Here is a 17,063-nt window from a genome sequence, read left to right as displayed (position 1 = left end):
CATTCATGAGGTTTTTCTTTTTCTTAGTTTGAAAATGTCACAGTGTTATAATGTACATTTTGTCCACATGGCGAATAAATCTAGAAAAGAGGAACGAAGGATGTAACTATGAAAACGATAAGATTATTGTAAAACCCGATAAATAAACGCTTTCCAATAATTCGAAACAAAAATAAGTATCACTTGACGTTGATCCTATAATTTTCAAGCTTTATCACTAAAAAATCGTTATGCAATTTCGAGGCTTGCAAAATCGTTACTCACTCATCAATTTTCAATAACAAGGGAAACAACTATTTACATATATTATGGAGAGTAGTTAATAATATAAACTACTAGACGATGTGCACAAAAAATATGTAAATATATGCAGATATCCAGAGCTTCAAACTTAATTAATAATGCCGCTTAGTGAACGAGATCGTATTGAAATTTTTTGGATGTTTGGGTTCGAAAAACTCTATTGAAACCCAGTGAAAGACCAAAAATTGATGGAAATATAAGCAACATCATCCATACAAAGGATGTTTAGTGCATAAACTGAAGTGCAACTAATTTTTGCTTTTTGATGAAAAATCTTTTTATTTAAACGGAAAAGTAAGTCAAGAAAGTACGCATTGGATTCAAGAGGTTGAGAGTCAAACAATCGTCAAAGTCAAAAGGAGAAAATTGGGCCGTTTCCATTTGCAGATTCCATTGCAAGGGTTGAATGGAAATTATCTACTTGTGAAAACGACGTGACCAAAGTTGGCAGCATTATCCTTAATGCAGAAGGGTTGATGCCAGGTAGAAATAACCTTTTAACAACCATTAAACATTTACTAATGAGCTGGAACGAAAATAGTCAATTTGCCTAGGCAAATAAATTTATATTCAATTTAGAATGGGGCAATTAGTCATTAGGGAACTGCTAATCTAATCACGTAAATCATGCTAAATGATCATTGTACATCTGAAAATTTTGGGCTTAATGCTAAAATAATTGGACTTTTAAAAACGATTAATCAGTTGCCCATCCGTATTATCAAGACTTTATATGAGAAAAACGTGTTAGTTATGACTTTTTCTAGTTGTCCGCGGATTTTTACTTATAACTGTTTTTTTGCGATACTTAGAGAACATCTTAAAGTACCATTTGATTTAGCAGCTCAAGATACGTAAGAAAAAAATTAGCTCTGATCTGCATTCAAACGATATGGAAAGTCAATTACATATAATTTGTATAGTAAGGTGAATTAGGAATAATACTCAGCTATTATTTTTGGACAAAACGAGGCAATTTTCTTAGAGTGCTGTAAAATGTCTTGTTAACCGTATAAACGCAACTAACAATTTTACGCTGCTTTTAATAATCAATTTGGTTGATTTCTTTTAAATGTCTTTATCTGGCACTGAATTAGTATTCGTTTAATACTTCCATTTGATCAAGTTCCAAAAATAATTATTTTTGCATCGAGCGGGGAAAGGTAGTGATGCACGTTTGAAGATGTTGGGAAAGTAAGCCGCAAATAAAAACCATTTGAAAGGTGTCGAAACGAATTATTGGTAGATTGCATCAATGTGAAAGCTGTTCTTGGAACACTCACTGTGCACCATTCTCTTTAAATCTCTTCAGTTCCGTATTGGGAAGAAAACATTAATTTTTATGTTGTATTTGAGTTTCAGTTTCTAAGTGCCAAAATCCTAAAGTTGAGAAAGTTATACATAGACCTTTTTCAGATGCATTGGGGTTGGCATTTACGACCGTTTCAAGCAAAATAAGGATGTTTGAATATATGGCACTTAGACCCTTTAGATACTCTTCAATTATGAAATTGTAAGTTATAATTCAGTCCTACTTCCATTTGTCAGACAGTCACAAATAGAAAGGCCTCAGTTCTATTTAACAGGGGAGTTAAATTTGTAACACCTAAGAGATTGTTCTCACACGTTCTCTCTGTTTATTCTTAGAAGGAAGGACTTCTTTTGTACGATGGCTTTAAAACCCAAAACTCACAAGCTTTTTTATTCTCGAAAATTTAGGACAATTTCAATTGTAATAATGGGACGCAAGATTTATACACAATTAATTGATGTAGTTATTATGTTTATTCTAGTGAGTTATCAACAATTATATATCGATTACTTAATTAGCTGGTGACATGCGAATCGTCAGAAATGTCTTGAGGGGGATTTTATGTTCATATTAACAAATCATCAATAATAATAGATGTTTTAGCCCATCGCGCGGCCATAAATTAGGAAATATTAATATCGACGTCGTTAATGATGCCATTATACTAGTTCGTAGAGTTAGCGTTATAAAAAAATCAGGAAACATAAAAGGTAAATTAACCACTTGAGGCATTAATCGTTTCTTAAACAATTGTCTTAAGGCCACCCAATATTTGAAAATAGGCAAACATAAAAAGGTATTGTTCTTGCAATGGGAAATTAAATTGCTGATATAGCACTTAGCCGGTTTTTGCATATTTTCGAAAGTTAATTTAATTGTGAACACCGAAGAACTTTGTATATTGAAATACAGACTTTAAACAATTTTAGTGCTGATCAAGCCCCCCCCCCCTCCTTGTGCTGGGTTTATAACGACTAACGATAATTTTTCTAATTTCATAGACAACAAAATACTGAATTTCCACTACTTGACCTCCCCCCCCTGACTCGAAAGCTGCACAATCAATCAATTTTAGTTTGTAGTTTGGCAATTGCGAATAAGCAAATCATCAATTATTATGTTATTGATTTTATTTTTTTGTTTAAAATTGTATATTAAGTATATGTAAATAATTAAATATAATTTAACAAATATGAGCATCGAATTGCTTTTTTGGAAAAATCCACGCTATCGAGTTCCGCTAAAACATATCATGTCAAGTCAGATAGTATGAGTAATAATAGTAGTAGAAAAAATGCATCCTTATAAGATGAATTAATTCCAGCAGAAAATTTCATCATCACTCAGATCTATAAATGAGTATCGAGTATTATTAATTGCGAGAGTTGAGAATGTTGAGCTGAGTCACACCAGACCGAACAATTAATTCCGCTTAAAAACTTATGCAAATTATGAAAAACCGTTTTGTGATCTCAGTCAGTCCCTTTAACTTGTTCCGTTGTTGTAGAACATTTCACATTTTTACAATATGTTACCCTGATTGTTTTAAATGCCTTTTTCATGTGTTAATCGTCATGCATGTTTGCTCCAAGAGTAAATTATTCTAACGTTAATTTCCAATTAATCGATAGTGGCTGTTTCTTTCGTGGTAGAATGCACCTGCTCTAATATTGTGTTCACAGCAAGTACATAGTTTCCTTTCAGATTTTTTGCTCGAAAATTAAGTAGAGACTATATTTACCCAAATTTCGAAATTCAGAGAAAGAGCCAAGATTCCGAAATTATGTCGACAAACTTCCTGTTTACGTTAGTGGAAAACGAAACACGTTTGCATTAGATCTGCGCGATAATATTTTTCGTAAATATCATTATTATTTCTGAAAAGTTGCCAAAAATGCACCGATTGATCTGAAAAGTAAAAGGTGTCACATTAGGACAGTGGTTAGAACTTTTGTCATACATTTCTTGAGTTCATTAATCTCTGTATATATATAAAAATGAATGTATGTCTGTTTGTCTGTTCATAAAAACTCCAAATTTAACCATGATCGCACCGAGCTACAAGGCTGAAATTGTGTATGTTTCTTCGTTTATTGGAGAGTAACTTCCTGCCAAAATTTCAACTTCCTAACTCTTAGTTTTTGAGTTAAAGTGTATTTTTACGGTGTTTCTGCACTGTCTCGCTGTAAGCTCGCTCATAGAGGGCACTGAGTTGTATATTTTTTCTTAATAAGATCTCTCTTAAATAAATTTTATTTATTCAATCATGCCCCCCCTGGAATGGGAAAACTAACAGCCCAACCCCCCCCAAACAATAAACCCCTAATAACCCCTTCCCTCCCAACCCTTTGCCTCTTTCCCCCATCCTCCGTTAAAACGCAGAGGTACAAGGGCAAGAGGGTGCGCCTGCAAAAATCACGAACGCGATAAAAAAAACACCCGGAAAATACCATAAGCCAAAAGGCACCCAAAAGGAGCAAAAGTTCGAAAGAACTGACTCTTGCAAAAAATCAACAACAACTTTATTTATTAATTATTTCCTCTCGGCTGAGATCGATCAGAAATGTTGTAGAAAAATTGCGCACGTAACTACAGGTCAACGTGGGCAACGCCACGGGTCGCTCCGCTAGTTATTCATAAACGTTTATGGAAATAACATGCAAAGCAATTATACAATTATATAGCACATATACTTCTTCAAATTTTCACTCAAACGTTTAGTTGGGTATAGTGTAGACATTTTTACAATATTAAAGTAAAATGTAGAACGTAAGGTCTAAGGTGAGAGAAAAAACTGTCGTCGACGAAAAACCGTCTTCACGCGTAAAAGTTAATTTGTAAATGCGTACATTTCAGCCTAAGTAAGGTAAACGTAAAACGTAAAAAAAAGTAAGTTGAACTTGTCATGTGAGGCGTATGAACTTGTAACTACTACGTAGTCCCGATAATAGTTATAAAACAAGTTGAATTTGCTGTATTGACATAAAATACTTGATTAGTTTAAGTTATAGGAATGAATTATTAAAAAAATATATTTTTGAACATCTCCTCTTTTTTAAATATTTATCTGGTAACATTTTTTATTAGAATTTCTATTGCATACGTCTTATATGCAGGAAACATGATCAAAGTAACGTATTAACGTTGCATTGCTCAATTGAAACCGGTATCTGTTAGAAAAACATGGACCAAAGCAAAGCAATGAAAATCTCGCCAACCCTTACCTAAAGACCTTATCGCAATAAAAGAAATAAAAGGAGCATGCAACTAGTTCCCAAAACGATAAAGCCGATAACATCCAACACAAGTGCAATAAAATTCCCGAAGGGTTCAGTTTCAGCTTGATTGTAAAGTTTGCCCTGTCCTTTTGTTGGCTTTTTCCCTTACTTTAGAACTAAAAGTTTAAAACTATCATGATAAATATTTTTCAAGCATGACAATCAGTTGACTTTAAATGTATTTTTATCACACATTTCAAACGAAAATGGTGAATTTAAGTAAAAGTCCAAGGATTTAAATACTAATTAAGTTCAGTTGTGGACAGAATATGAACTTTGCGAAGGGTTTAACGATTCAGAAACGATTGAAGCGTTCGATTAAAGATGTAAACTGGGCGTCATCGTAGTGGTGATAAGTCGATTTTCGGTTTGAAAATAATAATAATAATAAAAATATTGCTTTATTTCAAATCATGGGCAAGCACAATATGAAAGGTCGCCAAAAGGGGCACACAGTTTCACACATCGGGACAAAACTCTCTTAAACTATAGGGTTCCAAACCTATTACGTATTAAGGATTCTTTTCTGAATGACAAAAATACGCTGGATCATACAGTCTTTCCCCCAAAATATAATACCATATTTAAGGACAGGTTCAAAATTCGCAAAGTATAATATCCTAAGTGAGTTTTCGTTCATGTACTTACTAACAACCCTAATGCCATAACAAATGGAATTTAGTTTTTTACTTAAATTATTTATATGGACAGACCAACCAAGATGTTCATTTATGTAAAGCCTAAAAATTTGGCATTTTCCATTATATTTACTTCTTACCAAGCTCCATGTGTAACGGCGCTATTACTTTAGACTGTTTTGTTAGAAACAGCAGTACATTCGTTTTATCTTTATTTAGAATAAGTTTATTTGATATGAACTAGTCTGTAACTAAATTAAAGAATTCCGCCGCCTTTAAAGTTAGGTCTTGCAGATTTTTACATTTAATGATTAAATTTGTGTCGTCGGCGTAGTTTACCATATCCTGCCTAGAAGTATTCATTAAAAGGTGTAGATAATTTACAAACAGTATATAAAGAATCGGACCCAATATACTTCCTTGGGCTATTCCTATGCGACTTGAGAACATCTTCGATCTCCCGTCATTCCCTTTTTTTTAGTAACCATTACAACCTGCTTTCTATCCTCTAAATATGATGTAAGCCAGAGTTTTACATTTACTTTTATACCATATTTATTCGCTTTTTCTAAGAGCAGTTCCTTATCCAGACAATCATAGGCTTTAGACAAATCCAGGAGGAATCCTAGTGCTACTTCTCCACTTTCCAAATAGCTCTTAAGCTGAACGAATGGCATCCATTTGGTGCAAGATATTAACTGGGGTGATTTTGACCGAAACTTTGAATTCTGTAAACACTGAAATTAACCGACTTATTACTTTTCTCATCCGAGAAGCAACATTTTGTTTAAATGGTTCTGGTATAATCTGGCTTAAAGCAGACAACATACATATACCAAATGGCCCCATTTAGTTACAAGTGCTGCCTGGAAACGTAATAGCGGATATTGTTAGAATCTATCCAAATCCGGAGCATTTTCTCCTTCCGATCTATGGTTTCAGCAAATTATGTAATTATCACTTTTTCAAACAAATATATTGTAGAGCAGAATCTGATGATTTCTCGACATACTTTCCCTTGACTTCTTGTTGTGGAGCTAAGAAATTAATCAATGCAATCAAGTGTTAGTAAGAGTTGCTAATAAACTAGAAAATCGGCTTGTTTATTGTCAGCAAGTCAATGGTGCTCAATTTGACCACTTTAAATTTATTTTGAGTTTATTAAATTTCCTTTTTTTCCCACTGTACTTGCAACTACATATTATAATGTAAATATTCACATTGGATAAGCCATCTTTGAGCGCTGTAAATTCTTCGTCTTCTTCTTTTTCAGCCATTCTTCATTCACTCCTGGATATAGGCCTTTCCTAATTCCCTCCACTGATTTCTATTCTAATTTACACCTGCCATCTTTCTTATATCATCCAACCATTGCAAAGGCGGTCTGCCCATACGTCACTTCGTCTCAGCTGTAAATTGCTGAACACTAATAAATAAAACTTTCCCAGACACACAAGAAAACCTCATTTAATTGAACTGAGGATTATTTGAAAAATTATATTTAGGACCAATTAAGCAGGTTCATACTTCTGAATCTTTGAAAACCTTCAATAAGTATATTATAATGCTAAGGCGCAAATTTCATACGCACAGTTTGAGGCTATTTTAGGCCTTGAGCTTATTTTAATACTATTAAGTTTTTAATTATATGATGATAAGAGTACTGTATAGTAAGTGGGACGAATTTTTGTAGTACTGCGGCATTTGAAAAATTTCCAGTGAGTGAAATAGTAGCATGAATAATACGGTTGTAATCCACGTGCTGATAAGAATTCAATAATATTGGAAAAATAGTAAAGTATTTAGCCTTGGTGATGCTCAAGTGCCGTTTCATGTGCTGCGTAAGTCAGAGTACAACAGTTATCACGGTGATACTGCTGCGCAATCCCATGATTCATAATAAACGCAATTTAATGATGTTATCTATATTGTATAATAAGATAAACAATTTAAGACGTATTTGGTTGAGAAACTGGGATAAAAATAATAAGATTTGAGCAATTAAGATATTGACGGCTCCGCTTTAAGAAAGCATGGTCAATGTTGCTAATAAATTGCACAGTTTCTTGTTTTATTTCTACAATCAAACTTACTTCTCCCACTTCACAAATTTCACTACGCATTTAACGATTCAAGTATTTTGAAATAATTATTTTTTTTGAATAAAAATCTTTTGTTACAGATGATACGTCCAGCAAAGCTAAAAACGCAGAATCCAGCGTACCTGGTCGATCCAGTAAGAAAGAGCAAACCGGACCGGTGAAGTCAAGAAAAAAACTTGCGGATCGAGAACCAAGAAGGCCTTCTGAGAAAAGTAATCCTAAATAAATCTCAGAAAATCTCTTCAATGACCTATCGAAATGACCTTTTGCACTTGTAATTTTCGTACCTGAAATGGTTTGACTGTATACAAACTCAAATGTTTGCTCAATGCTCAAACAATAGATAGCTTTCACGTTGTATGAATGGATGTAGCAAACCGATTCGAAATATGTTGTATTGTAATGTACGTATTTTTTTCTAGGATTTAATCATCCTTGGATGTTAGTTACATTGAAAGGGCACACCGGCAGAGTTCTAGACATGGACTTCTCCGCAAATGAAAAGTATCTGGCATCCTCAGCCGATGGTATGTAACTTTTTAGACGAATTATTCAATTAACAATTAAAATCAATTGTTTGGCACAAAATGACTCGAGAATCTAATGTATATGGCAATTCTTTTTCGTTCTTAGAATATACGTTACATGGACAATATTCGTCTAATTTTGGAGCCGGAGAAATTCGGATTGCTGAGAGCGATTTGATATGACAGTGTGTGTTTTTGCATATAATTACTGCTTCAGATAAAAAATCTACTGTGAGGCAATTGAAACAATGCAAAATTGGTGAAAGTTTCACATGATCTCAGTTGGACAAAAAACCTTTTTTCTTATTTCCACACCACAAAATTGATATCATATTTCTAAAACCAATTTGTCTACCATCTCGTTTTTCGAAAAAAAATATTACGGGTTGCATTATTGAACAAAATATTTGAAAGTAAACTTCACCTAGTTCAAAATCTTCCAGAATCACACATTTCGGGGGCAATTTTGATTTGGGTGATTTTTTATGCAATGCTGTATATTGACTTTTCATCTTAAATTGTCTATGAAGTTTAATCTTTAACATGAGCTCCATATCGTGAAAATCGGATCCATAAGAGAAAATTAGAAAATAATTGCAGAATTAGCAAAGAATTATCTTTGCATGAGCAGAAAGGAGATTTTTTGAGACCACCCTGTAAATGTAAGAGATAATCGAAACATTCAAAAACTGTTTTGATAAACCAAACAGTGGTTTACCTTTTAACTTTTAGTGTTGAGATCCAAAAAACACTTTTTTGGACTTATGTCCCATTAGGAAAACCCGAACTTTCCGCAATTTTGCTAACACACAGACGGTGCTAGATAACTCTTCAAAGAGAAACCAAATCGCTCGAAGTAATCAGAATTTATTCAGTCCCAAAGTTAGGGCAAACTTGGCGTCAGAATGACTATGTATATTTTAAAGAAGTTTGAACACTTAAGCTGTTGGTGAAGATCTTGCGGTCATTAAAATTACCATCCGCATGTATATAGACATGACATTTTTCTTTGGACAGGAACAATTTTCTTTTTAAACATTATCGTGCGAGCAAATATTTTTTCCTATGAAATCAAGATTTTCCGTACGGTTTCTCCGTTTTCCGCACGGTTAAAAAAAACATGGTAATTGATCTAATTCGCATTTATTTTATTGGCTGAAATTATGCAATTGATTTACATCTAATTATTGTGATATCAGGCCTGTAACGAATAAAACAATTGAAAAATTATAATTAGCAAAACGTGCAAAGTTTTTCTTTATAGAGCATCTCATCTAGTATTCTTTGTATACTTATGTTCTTTTTGAAACATTCCTCAGCACTTTTTAACTGTTTATTATATAATAGTATTGCATTTTTTATATATGAATTGATTTTTTTACACATGTATTATTGCTTATCCAATTTTTCTTGCCAATCCTAATGATCCAATGCTTATCCAATTATAAGGCACTTCTTATAAATATTTAATGCGGGTATCCAGAAAACATGTTAGTCCTATTTTTTAAATGTTTTTACTTAGCGGAAATTTGCGCGTTTTGACAAATCGTTGGATGATTTGTGGCGAGAAATAGCTGAAAAGATCAGAGGAGTTTTCATTTCTGAATAGCTCTATCTTTGACATGGTAACCAATTCACCAAATGAAAAATATAACCCTCTATCAATAAATAGAAAATTTAACTGTTGTAATTGCCACTTCTTGGTCAACATTTGGGGTAATCTTATTTTGTGATAACAATTATTTATTAAAAATTGAATGCTCAAATTATCAAAGCCCTTCATCAAACACTATCTCTCTAATATGTTCTTAATGTGTTTCTAGTATATTTTCCTTAATTGACTCTAAATCATGTGTCCCATGCATCCGTTTATACGATGGTACGATGAACGAAAGTGTTTCTATTGGTTGGAGAACTGTCAGTTCGTACGACTGGAATGCATGACGTAGGCGGATGAATGCATGGGACACCCTCTATTGGTACCACTTATAAATATTAACATTAAGGGCTCGCTTTCTGATTGGTCGGATGTGATACCCTGCATGGTAGAAAACCCTGGACCTGTGAACTTTTGGTTCAGATTCGGTTGTGCTCCTCAAGAGTAAACTTCGCTTCTTTGGTAGTGTTGTTTAGTGTATTCACAAATCTCTTTTGTTCGCAGAAGAACCTGATAAAGGTGAAAAACTGTGCTTCAAACGTAATAAGCGAAAATTATTGCAAAGAAGACAAAAAAAAACTATTTTATGTTCGAGTTCCTCAAATAGTTCGTTAGATTTGTGCGCTTCACCTTCGAACCCTTCGAGCCCCACGAGAACAACAGGTTTAACACGCAGACAGAGAAAAAACCAATTAAAAAAAAATCGCGTCGGAAAATTAGTGCAAAATAATAAAAATAAAATGGAAATGCCGTGGGACCATTACAATTTTCTTGGAGCAGAAGCTCATAACTATTATGAAGAGATTCCATATCAGAATCAAAATTCTCTGCTTACGGGTATGCAGGAAGATGAATTGGCAGAGATACTGAAGGAACAATACGTGATGTCAGAAGGAGACATGGCGATATATGGTAAGTAAATGATATAATATAACATGTAAATAAGTTCCGTATATGAGTCTGGTATATACTTACAATTTCTTATGTTTCGGTGTTTTGCCTCACGGTTTTGGGTTGTTTGAAAACGGAAATTTCCTCAAATTCTCCACTATAAATTAATAACTGGTGCTTTGTTATAATAAAGCATCAGTAAATTAGTTGCTTATTTTGTCCCAATTAGCCAATCAAAGTAATTTAAGAATTATTTCTGATCTTTTCTATCGCGATTCTGCTATCGTTTTAATAAATTTGCAAGGGTAATAATTCATTTTAGGTAAGTTGCCGAAGATTTGTTTAACTTTGAAAATTTCAATGGGCTATGTCTTTCATCGATTAAAGCTAGATGATTTCATTAAAACACTCTGTAGTTTAACGTTTTTCTGTTGATGGATCTTTTGCTAAAATTGTCTTCGTTGATTTTTTGGCTGAAAAAGACATCCCATTGAGCTCGGTATTCAGAAAAATATGTCTGATATTATTTATCTGTTTTAAATGTATGAATAATACATATATTTGTTCTTTAATTTAATGGTCTTGATGTTTTCTCAATGTGAAATCTATTTCGTTATTTATTAACTTTAAAACCGTTTGTAATGAATATTGGATAGTATGAGGTAAAATTTAAAAGACGAGTGAGAATGAGTCGGATTTCTATACGCAACAGTTTAAAAATTGTTCGAATATTTCTAATGTATGTTTCTCTTGTGATTCTCTGGGTCAAATTAAAAACAAACGTCTAAATGAGTGTAGATCCGGAAATTATTGCTTTTCAATATACAGGCTGTTGAAATTTATGGAAAACATTTTTCCTACATAATTTAATAACTTTCTGTTATCTTTTCAATATTTTTCGTATTTCGCTTAGTTTCCGATATGAAAAATAAAAACCCGGTTGTTTCATGTCCCTAGGACACTATAATAAATAATGAAAGCACCCGTACTATTTAGCAGATAAAATTACAGTCATTTACCTATTGATTTTTAAAACTTTTTGATGAAACAAATAAATGTAAAAATATTGCATAATTCTTCTTTTGTCACTGGCCTTGTTTACTTATTTATTATCATATTATTATCGATACATAATACAATTGGAAACTATGGAAATTCAAAAAATGGAACTGAAAAAAAAACTGAAACTGGATTATATATTAAAAAAGAACCAAATATTTAGCTATAGAACCTTTTAACAGTAAATAAAGCGAAACTTATAATATTTGCTGGAAATTCCCTCCTTCAATTCATCAATTGCCAAATTAATTCAAATATTGTCGCGCATAAATTTAGTGTTACTTTTTTTTTTTCAGCATTTTTGTTTTATGATCGTATAAGATGTTTAGGGACATACAATAAATATTTTTTTCTTATAATACTCTCGATAGTTCATGAAACCATTTCCAATTCTAACTGAGTATAAGTATTCTACTTAATTTCGCACCAAATGGAAAATTTTTACTTTTAATTTTATGAAAAAGTTGATCTTAATGAATGGTTCTGCTTGGTTCAAAACCTAAAATGCAACCATCAGATATTTTTTTTCAATCGTATACGAGGTATATCAGAAAATATGACTTGCTCAATAATTTATTTTTGACAATACCGCAAAGTTTATTACAGTTGAAAAGGAGGATGTTATTTTGAACATTATTTTTAAGTTGGTTTCATATGGGAAACTTTTTAATTATACATTTTCCGAAAAAAGTTACCCTTTCTAAAAAGTTTTGCATGTTCTAGACTCTAAAATACATTCATGAGATCAATTTTTTTCAGTCGTATAAAAGGTTTGTTAGAAAATATGAATTTTGCCCAACAGTAAAGTAAACTTATTTTTGAAAATGTCGATAACTTTAATAAGTCATTTTATTTGTTAAACATTTACATGTACAACACCTTTTCGTCTCGTAACCTCTGTGTTGCATTATTTTGATTTATTATCAGTGCACCCTAGATTTCACGTAAATACAGTAAAAAGAAAAACATATTTCTTCAATATAAATGAATTTAATTGCATATTTAAACGTACTTTTCAACCTAATCAACTTTCCGTAATAACAATTTTCGATTTTGTCAAAGATGAACGTAGTTTATTCTTGAGAAAAATTCTCGGTAATTCTTTACACTACAGTCTGGTACTATGATTGCGCTTGCACTTATAGAAAACCTTATAGAAAATATCGTAACAAACAACAATTTTCCTATACATTTCTCGACCGAATGCCGTTTTCCATCACTTTTCACCCTCTGAAATTCACCAATTTCCAAAACAAAACAACGGTTGCCATGATGGTTCAGCTATTACTACTTCTTTAGCCTTTTCATATAAACAAATCATTTATTATAACTATTTTGATTTTTTATAACTAACAGATGATATCTTTTTACTACTTTTTCCATTCTCATCATAATTTAATTCCAACGGAATAAAATATTTCATGCGTGCATAGACATCCACAAAGAAACCAAAACTGGAAATACTTTATTTCATTTTATTTGCATATACAATTAATTCATTATTTCAATCCGCGGGAGCAGTCAGCTGGGCCCCGGCTAAATTTCACGCACAATCACATGTATGAGTGCTTATCATAGAGTAGTAAAATAAAGATTAGTCACGTTGTCTACTATTTCCTGTATGGAAGTATTTCTGGTAAGTTTTCAACCTTGAACGAATTACTTTTTGTTTTTATTGACATTTTCTACTTTGGTGGCAGTTTGGCAACGTGGCTGACCAGTATGCAATTTTCGGTTGCGCATACCGACAATGTGCGTGCATGCGGACAAGTGCGCATGCGACAGAACAGCGTGTTGTAAAAGATTACCTAAACCTTTTCTTTAAATAAATCATTAAACATTTCATTTATAATAATTTTTTAAGCTTTAGATTTTCCCCCGTTTTCTGGGAATTTCGCCAAAAGTAACCTCAGTTATCCAATTAATTAATACTAATATACATTCCTTAGCACTTTTACTTATTCATTAGATTATCTATACTTGTGATTACGAACTACTTTCTTAAGATTTACAATTTTAATATTTGCGAGAATTAATATTTGAACTTAATTCAAAAGAAATTCCTGGTTTCCAGTCAATTTGATTGTTTATCATTTAAAATGTTACAAATACGTTTCGGTGTTTTTCTCCACCATCATCAGTTTGTCTAAAATATACATTTAGAGTCGTCATTAGTTTAAAACAAGAGCTCTGTTAAAATATACATACTGAAATACAAATTACAAACATATTAAAAAGTAGGTATATTAAAATCGTTTGAATCTCATGGGATTACAGGTGATGAGTCAGGACAATCATGTTCGGGAAAAGACTAGAATTTATTGTTTAGAGATTTAAATTTTATTTACATGTATGGCTGTTTCTACCTTCACATTTGGCAAGCCATTGAAAAATCTTTACTTCGTCCAATATCGAGCGAAATAATAAAAAAATGTTTATAATATTTGGTATTTTGTGCCAAAACAATAAAATTGACTGGAACCCAGGAATTTCTTTTGAATTGTTGAAATACAGTCAGGAAAATATACACAATTAATATTTGAGTCAATCGTATACGAGGTATATCAGAAAATAGGACTTTTGCTCAAGAATTTGTTTTTCACAATATTGAAAATTGTATTAAGAAAAGTTGATTAAAGCTGAAAAGTACGATGAACATAAAGTTTAGGTATTTTGAACATTATTTTTAAGTTGGTTTCATATGGGAAGCCTTTTTATTATCAATTTTTCGAAAAAATGTACTTATAGAAAGTTCTGCATATTTTAGGATTTAAAATACATTCATCAAATAATTTTTTTTCAGTCGTTTTAAAGGTTTGTCAGAACATATGAATTTTGCCCAACAGTAAAATAAATATATTTTTGAAAATTTCGATAACTTTAATTTTGAGTCATTATTTATTTGTTAAACATTTACATGTATAACACCTTTTCATCTCGTAACCTCTATGCTGCATTATTTTGATTTATTATCAGTGCATCCTATATTTAACGTAAATACACTAAAAAGGAAAACATATTTTTTCAATATAATTGAATTTAATTGTATATTTGAACGTACTTTTCAACTCTAGTCAACTTTCCATAATAGCTATTTTCGATTTTGTTAGAAATGAAAGTAGTAGTATTTCTGAGAAAAATTCACATTTTCTGAAGAACAAATGAAGAAAATGAAAACAAAATATGTGATGGTTGCATTTAGTTTTTGGACCTTTTTGTAAATAACCAATTAGGCCAATTTTTTTTTAAATTTTTCTTTAAATAAATCATTCAACATTTTATTTATAATTTTTTTTTTAGATTTAGATTCCCGTTTTCTGGGATTTTTGCCAAAATTAATCTCAGCTAACCAATTAATTATTATTAGTATACATTCCTTAGCACTTTTACTTATTCATTAAGTTATATATACTTTTGTTTACGAATTACTTTCTTAATATTTACAATTTTAATATTTTAGAGAATTATCGGATTTTAGGCTAATATTTAAGATACTCACATCATTATTTACAATACATTCATTCCCTTGTATTATTCTTTACTAAGAATTTAAATTAAAAAATCTGTAAACGTTTAAAGTTTAAATTATACTTTAAAAACACTTTTAAATTTGCAATTTTATGGTATAATTATACAGGGTGTTCCGTATATATGTTAAAATATTTTAGCAGCGAGTTCTTCTAGTCATTTTAGAGGCGGGTTTTCCTGAGAATTTTTCAATTTGAGGTTTCATTGTAGAGATATTTGCCTTCCAAAATGGCGAAAAATATTAGTTTTTGTTGTGTTTCTTTCAAACGGTTAAATATATAAACCTCAATTTTGGTACACATTATAATCTAATTGAGTGCCATTCTTTGGTACTGTTTTGTGGTTCAGTTTACTTTTATACAGGGTAAAAATGTGGAACCCCTACTTTTATTTTGTTCAGCACTTTTTTGTGTGCATATAGACTTATCCGTAAATTTTTTTTCAATACTACAAATTATTTTTATATCTTATTGTTTTTTCCTAAGACCACTAGTTTGCCCGCAAAAAAATAAAAAATAGAATCATTTTCTTTGCGTTCTCAAAATGTGTAAGTAATTAAGTTAGCTTTTAATATCTAATAACGTTTTCATATGCCAATTTTGCTACGCATTATTAGTTAATTACTAACAACCTAAATTATTTTTCGAAAATGTGTATTTCGGTTCAAATTACAGTTATTAAGTTTTAATAAATTTAACTAAACTTACTTAACTTGAAAACCGTCAGCAGCCGCTGTAAAATTTTTGACAATGAAAACTAAACGATATTTAACTGTCATAGACACAGCCTCCTTTGTTTATTGCACTTTTTGTATTCAAACGTTAATAAATAAAAATCCCTTAGTTACGTACCTACACATTTTGAGAACGGCAAATAAAACTATTTTATTTTTGGTGGCCAAACTAGTGGTCTTAGGCAAAAATAATAAGAGATAAAAAAGTAGGTAAATCATTTGTAGTAACTTAAAAAATTACGCTGATAAAAGTTTAAGTGCATACCAAAAAGTTCTGATCAAAACAATAGTAGGGGTTCCATATTTCTACCCTTTATAAAAGTAAACAGAACCACAAAACACTACTATAGAAAGACACTTAATTAGATTATCATGTATACCAAAATTGAAGTTTACACTTTTAACCGTTTTAAAGAAACACACAAAAACTAATATTTTCCGTCATTTTAAAAATCAAATATCTCAACAATGAAACCTCAACTTCCAAAAATTCTCAGGAAAACCCCCTTCTAAAATGGACTTGAAAAACACGCTGTTAAAATATTTTAACATATTTACGGAACACCCTGTATAACGACGAAAGGGATATTACCCATAAACAAACTTACAATTTAGGACTTTAATCAGCTATTTTGTTGAATAAATGACGGTAAATCAACAAATCATAAAGATATTGGTACTTTATACTTTATGTTTTGGAGGTTTATCAATAGCATGTCTTTGAAGAAAGGAAACTTTCAAACACCATTTTCAAAGTAATTATATTTGTAAGTTAATTAACTACGAAAATTGCAAGTGCTAAAACCATTACAAAATTTTACGATTTTTTTGGAAAAAGTTTTACGGCACGCTATACGGCACGGACGTTTGCGGCTAGCCCGTTTGTTTTTTGCAAAGTATTATTTGATGATTCACACAGACGCCTATCGGGTGCACATTTTAAAACTATTTTTGTAATGTACAGAGTGTCCCAAAAGCCCTATAAACATTCTAGTACCATTCGATAAGAAATTACAAATTTCATTTACTGGTAAG

At 31.5% G+C, this 17,063-nt stretch overlaps 1 protein-coding gene across 3 annotated transcripts in view; it reads left to right on the top strand.

Annotated features, from left to right (window-relative positions):
* LOC109536904 (transducin beta-like protein 2) overlaps nucleotides 1–17,063 on the top strand; it is a 52,178-nt gene that overhangs the window by 15,991 nt on the left and 19,124 nt on the right. For 2 of the 3 annotated variants that reach the window (XM_048664152.1, XM_019903357.2), the window contains exons 2-4: nucleotides 7,714–7,845; nucleotides 8,056–8,160; nucleotides 10,322–10,729. In XM_048664152.1, coding sequence (XP_048520109.1) covers nucleotides 8,073–8,160; nucleotides 10,322–10,729 — 496 coding nt within the window. In that variant the 5' untranslated portion in view covers nucleotides 7,714–7,845; nucleotides 8,056–8,072. The remainder of the gene's footprint in view (nucleotides 1–7,713; nucleotides 7,846–8,055; nucleotides 8,161–10,321; nucleotides 10,730–17,063) is intronic. The other variant, XM_019903358.2, reaches the window with a different exon arrangement.

The sequence above is a fragment of the Dendroctonus ponderosae genome, unplaced genomic scaffold (genome assembly GCF_020466585.1).
Source record: "Dendroctonus ponderosae isolate FM_Combo_2020 unplaced genomic scaffold, Dpon_F_20191213v2 Dpon_F_20191213_2, whole genome shotgun sequence".
Classification (NCBI taxonomy): Eukaryota; Metazoa; Arthropoda; class Insecta; order Coleoptera; family Curculionidae; genus Dendroctonus; species Dendroctonus ponderosae.
Note: the sequence above shows the minus strand (reverse complement) of the source record. Positions and strands in the feature narration are given on the sequence as shown.